The 4176-nt window shown below is 40.3% G+C and overlaps 1 protein-coding gene across 2 annotated transcripts; it reads left to right on the top strand.

The window, feature by feature from the left end:
- Positions 1-355: 355 nt before the first annotated feature.
- On the top strand, positions 356-3402 carry mrpl27 (mitochondrial ribosomal protein L27). 2 transcript variants are annotated; one of them, XM_026177667.2, is made up of 4 exons: positions 356-510; positions 1000-1128; positions 1585-1652; positions 2722-3402. In XM_026177667.2, exons 1-4 carry the CDS (start codon positions 471-473, stop codon positions 2926-2928), a joined length of 444 nt encoding a protein of 147 aa, XP_026033452.1. In that variant the 5' UTR covers positions 356-470; the 3' UTR covers positions 2929-3402. The 2 variants fall into 2 exon arrangements, with proteins under 2 accessions (XP_026033452.1, XP_026033450.1); XM_026177665.2 differs by having other exon boundaries at positions 405-525.
- The last annotated feature ends 774 nt before the right edge of the window (positions 3403-4176 follow it).

Below are 4176 nucleotides of genomic sequence, written 5' to 3'. Positions count from 1 at the left end.
GAAAATGAAACTGGACTTTGTTGATTTATTTCAAAAGAGGTCAAGAAGTGTCTCAGCAGGCCATATTGTGCTCTTTAACACACCATGGGTTTTTCTTTTTTTTGTTTTGTTTTTTTAGTAATTTCGGTCCACACTCCATACCAAATGGTGGCGGTAATGCACCGTCGTTGTTTGAAAACCGCCAACAGAAATAGCAGAAGGAAGAAGAATAAGTTGTTTGTTTGTTTTTTTCCAACAAGCCTTTATTCAACATATGTACAAACAAACAAAGGCATCTATTTGTCAACTGAAATCACGTATCTTAACTGCAATACAGGTTGGACAGGTATACTTATATGTTCATTTAACAGAAGAAGAAGTAGTGCATTTTGGTCTCTATTTCGGACTTTTCTGTATTTCTTGAGGAACTTGAACGTAGCAAAGGTAAACGGATGTGACGCGGGTGAATGACGTAGGCAACATTGCTCAAGATGGCTACGCTGGTGTCGTTAATGGTCAAGTCCAGAACAGGTATCAAACATTTCAGTGAGTGCGGCAAACTTTCAAACGGACATTACAGATTACTGCTCACACGAGCGGCTTTGAAGTTTGCGCAAGTGCTTCTGTCGAAGTGTAACTTGGCAACCACTGTGTCCTAACTTGTCTGCATGTGAGGTAGCGCTGAATGTCACGATGCAGATCAAATGAAGAGCGAATAGGATTTGTTCTTTTAAAATATTAACGTACACGTCACTGTTGATGCAGTTTATTGATTCTCCTCAGTTCTGCTAGTTTAAGATACGTGGGACACGTCTCAATAAATGCAATGTAGATCGTGTTCACTGTAAGCTAACCCTGTGTGTTGATTGAAGACCTCATACCACTAGGTAACAGTCAGGGCATAATAGTGGGGCAATATCATGTCCTACATATAGATTTTTTTTAAAAAAGTGTCACGTGCCGAAACTGGATTTAAAGCGAAAAAAACTCAAGTGAACGCGCTTGTTGTTCTGATTTCAGGTTTGTTGGTACCTGGTCAGCTCTCTCTGCTGGACTCGGTGAGGTTTGCGTCTAAGAAAGCCGGCGGCAGCAGCAAGAACCTCGGAGGAAAGAGCCCTGGAAGAAGATATGGCTTCAAGAAACAAGATGGTAGCAGCAAACAATTATATCCATATATTTGTATTCCAAGTTAGGACCTGTTCTAGCCTGCAGTATTGGGATGTGCAGGTGAAGTTAACAGGATGTGGGACAGTTAATGTATTTTTGTGCTTTCCATTAGTTTTTATTAGCATTTAGTTTTAATGTTTGCTTGTGGGGTTTTTTCCAGAATGGGTCTGCTCAATTCAGTTTAGTTTATATTGGTTTCATGTTTAGCTTTTGTTATTATGATATGAGCAGCATTTGTCAGACTGAGAAATTCAGAAGAATGCAGTGATACAGCAATACAGACACTTGACACATGTCACTGATGGCTTCTAAAACTGGTGGCATTGCTGAATTTGACTTTTCATAGCGTAAGCAAGAAGTGTATACAATAGCTAGAATTGGCATAAAAGGTCGGGGCTGGAATTAATTTTTTATTTTTCCCCCTCTTCCGTGTGGTAGGAAACTTTGTCCATGCTGGTAACATCCTTGCAACACAGAGGCTGATGCGGTATCACCCAGGAGCTCATGTAAGTTGCACACTATCCAAAAATGTTGGTGTGATGGACTTTCAGCCTAGAATTAAAAGTTTCATCTTAACACCACACTGTCAACAGTTAGTTCCATGTGGCACTGTGAGCTGTAGGGATGGGTATCGAAACCCGGTTCTTGTTGAGAACCGGTTCCCACTGTTTCAATTCCTTGGAATTGTTTGCCATTTTTGCAAACGATTCCCTTATCGGTTCCAGTCGCTCCGAATGACGTCACCACGTTGCGGAGCGTCATTTACCTGGCAGGAAACACGACGCCTAAGCAGCTCAAACGCACAAAAGTTTGGTTATACTTTACGAGAACAGATGACAACAGGACAACTTGCAAAGTAGATATTTCATTTAAGGGAGGAAACACTATGAATATGCAAAAGCATTTGCTCACAAAACACGCAATGACCTTAAATGAATGTCGTGTTTTTAATTCCGCTCCGGACTCGTGAATCTCAGCCCAGCAGCAGCGGTAACGTTTGCACGTCCTCTCCCGTTAATGCGGCAGATAAATAATCAACAGTGCATATTATGATAGCGCGATCTGCCTTATTACAAAACCTGCCATTACTGTGCATTTAGGTGACCATGATGAGAGAGACAGACAGAGTCTGGCTCAGATGCTGGCAGTTCTCGCTGCAGTCTACCGTTAGCGTCTCCTTTCAGGCCAGGATAGACGAATGTCACCGAGCAGTGACTCAGTTTGTGGTCAAAGCCTTGCACCCATTTGCCACAGCAGATGATTTTCAGTAAGTGAATGTGTTTAATTGTAGGCAGGGACATTACTGGATATTCTTGTGTAATTGCTACAGAATAATTTATGTTAAAAGTTGTTCAAAGAGAAGATCTAAAACAAAGTTCTAAGCTAATCGACCTTAGTGTTCTCCTTTTTTAAAAATAAGAATCGATAAAGAAGCGAATCGTTAAACAAAATCGAAAATGGAATCGTGAAAATCTTATCAATACCCATCCCTAGTGAGCTGTGGCAGACAGTGAAGAGCTGGTGTAACTGCTTTTCATCTTGTTTCACTGCTGGCCCTTTTTCCTTGCCCTGAAGGTTGGAATGGGAACCAACAAGACACTCTTTGCTCTGGAGGATGGCTATGTCAGGTTCACTAAGGAGGTCTATGTCCCAGCACCACGGAGCCCAGAGGCTACTCAGGTCATCACCAAGCTGCCAAGAGGAGCCGTCCTCTACAAGACTTTCATCAATGTCCTTCCAGTCAAGCAGGAGGGTAAATTCAAGCTAGTGGACATGGTCTAAAACTGAGCACATAGAGCTCATTCATATGTTGGTCAGGATTGTTTAGGATTCACCCTGACTTGGATTTCAAGAGGATGGCTGCTGACCTCAAAGATCTTTCCTGGGATCCCTGGAGTTACACGACTCTCTCTCAGTCTGACTTATAAACAAAATAATTTTACAATTTCTTTACAAAACAGAAATGAAGAAAGACATCTGTTGTTTCATTCGGTATAAGTCTTTGAGACGAGAGTTAAAACTGGTATGAATCCAATATTTCATGGTGTCATTCCAGTAGTCCATGATACAGGAAGTGTGATGAAAATAAATGTACAGTACATGACAAGTAAAGTGAAGAGAGTAAATTATGATTGTAAACTGGACTCAGTTCACACAGGAATTCCCATCAGACTGAACTGAGGCATCATTGGTGTCATACTGAATATACATATATTTAGTGTATTAAAGTTTTCTATGTGAAAGTCTTACATTGAATGAGTTGTGTCAAGAGCCTTATTGTGTTTAAGTGCTGTGAGTTTTCAGAGTAGAAAAGCACTCTACAGGTACCCATGTAAGTTTTTAAAGGGGCAAAAAAAATAAATCTATTTCTAGACATTGCACAAAGTCGTATAGGAGATATGACTTGTCTGCATTTGTCGTTACTCTTTGATTGTGAATAGGCTTCTGTTTACTGACAGAGGGATCTGCTGCTATTGTTATAGTTGTGCAACAGGGTCAACTATAGTGTCCTTACACCAGGTAATTGAACATGCCACCAATTTTCTAAGTAAATATATTTCTAAAGGTTTTAATGACATTAAATTCTCACCAGACGTCAGTATCAGCTCATCCGCTCCAAACATACAAAGGAATCAAACCATAAGTGTCAATAAATTATGTCTAATAATGGAAAAATGACACAGGGAAAGTGTATTAAACATAGAAAAAAGGAAGGAAGGTGTGAAAAGTCATGACACCAGCTGAAATCTATCAGTGATTAAAAACAATCCTGCCACTTAGTGCACATTAATATCAGCTGGTTCAGTCCCAGGTGATGGCCTTAATAAGGTATCTTGTTACCAAGGTTTCATGATGGGCAAAACCAATGAGTACTTTCAAAATCTTTGGATCTTTTGTTGCAAAAAAAAAGAAAGAAAACAGTAAGTACCTCAACCACCATGGCTTGTGTGCATGCTCACCATGCAAGACTCCATTAATGAGAAAAAGCAGGTTGAAAGCTTGCTGAACAACATTTAGACAAACCTGTGT

The sequence above is a fragment of the Astatotilapia calliptera genome, chromosome 8, assembly GCF_964374335.1.
Source record: "Astatotilapia calliptera chromosome 8, fAstCal68.1, whole genome shotgun sequence".
Classification (NCBI taxonomy): Eukaryota; Metazoa; Chordata; class Actinopteri; order Cichliformes; family Cichlidae; genus Astatotilapia; species Astatotilapia calliptera.
Note: the sequence above shows the minus strand (reverse complement) of the source record. Positions and strands in the feature narration are given on the sequence as shown.

Excerpts from the sequence above, each read along its gene's own strand:
- mrpl27 (XM_026177665.2), top strand. The coding sequence starts at position 471 with ATGGCTACGCTGGTGTCGTTAATGGTCAAGTCCAGAACAGGTATCAAA. Across the intron at positions 1,129-1,584 it reads TGGCTTCAAGAAACAAGATG|GAAACTTTGTCCATGCTGGT; the intron begins GTAGCAGCAAAC and ends TCCGTGTGGTAG. Across the intron at positions 1,653-2,721 it reads GGTATCACCCAGGAGCTCAT|GTTGGAATGGGAACCAACAA; the intron begins GTAAGTTGCACA and ends CTTGCCCTGAAG.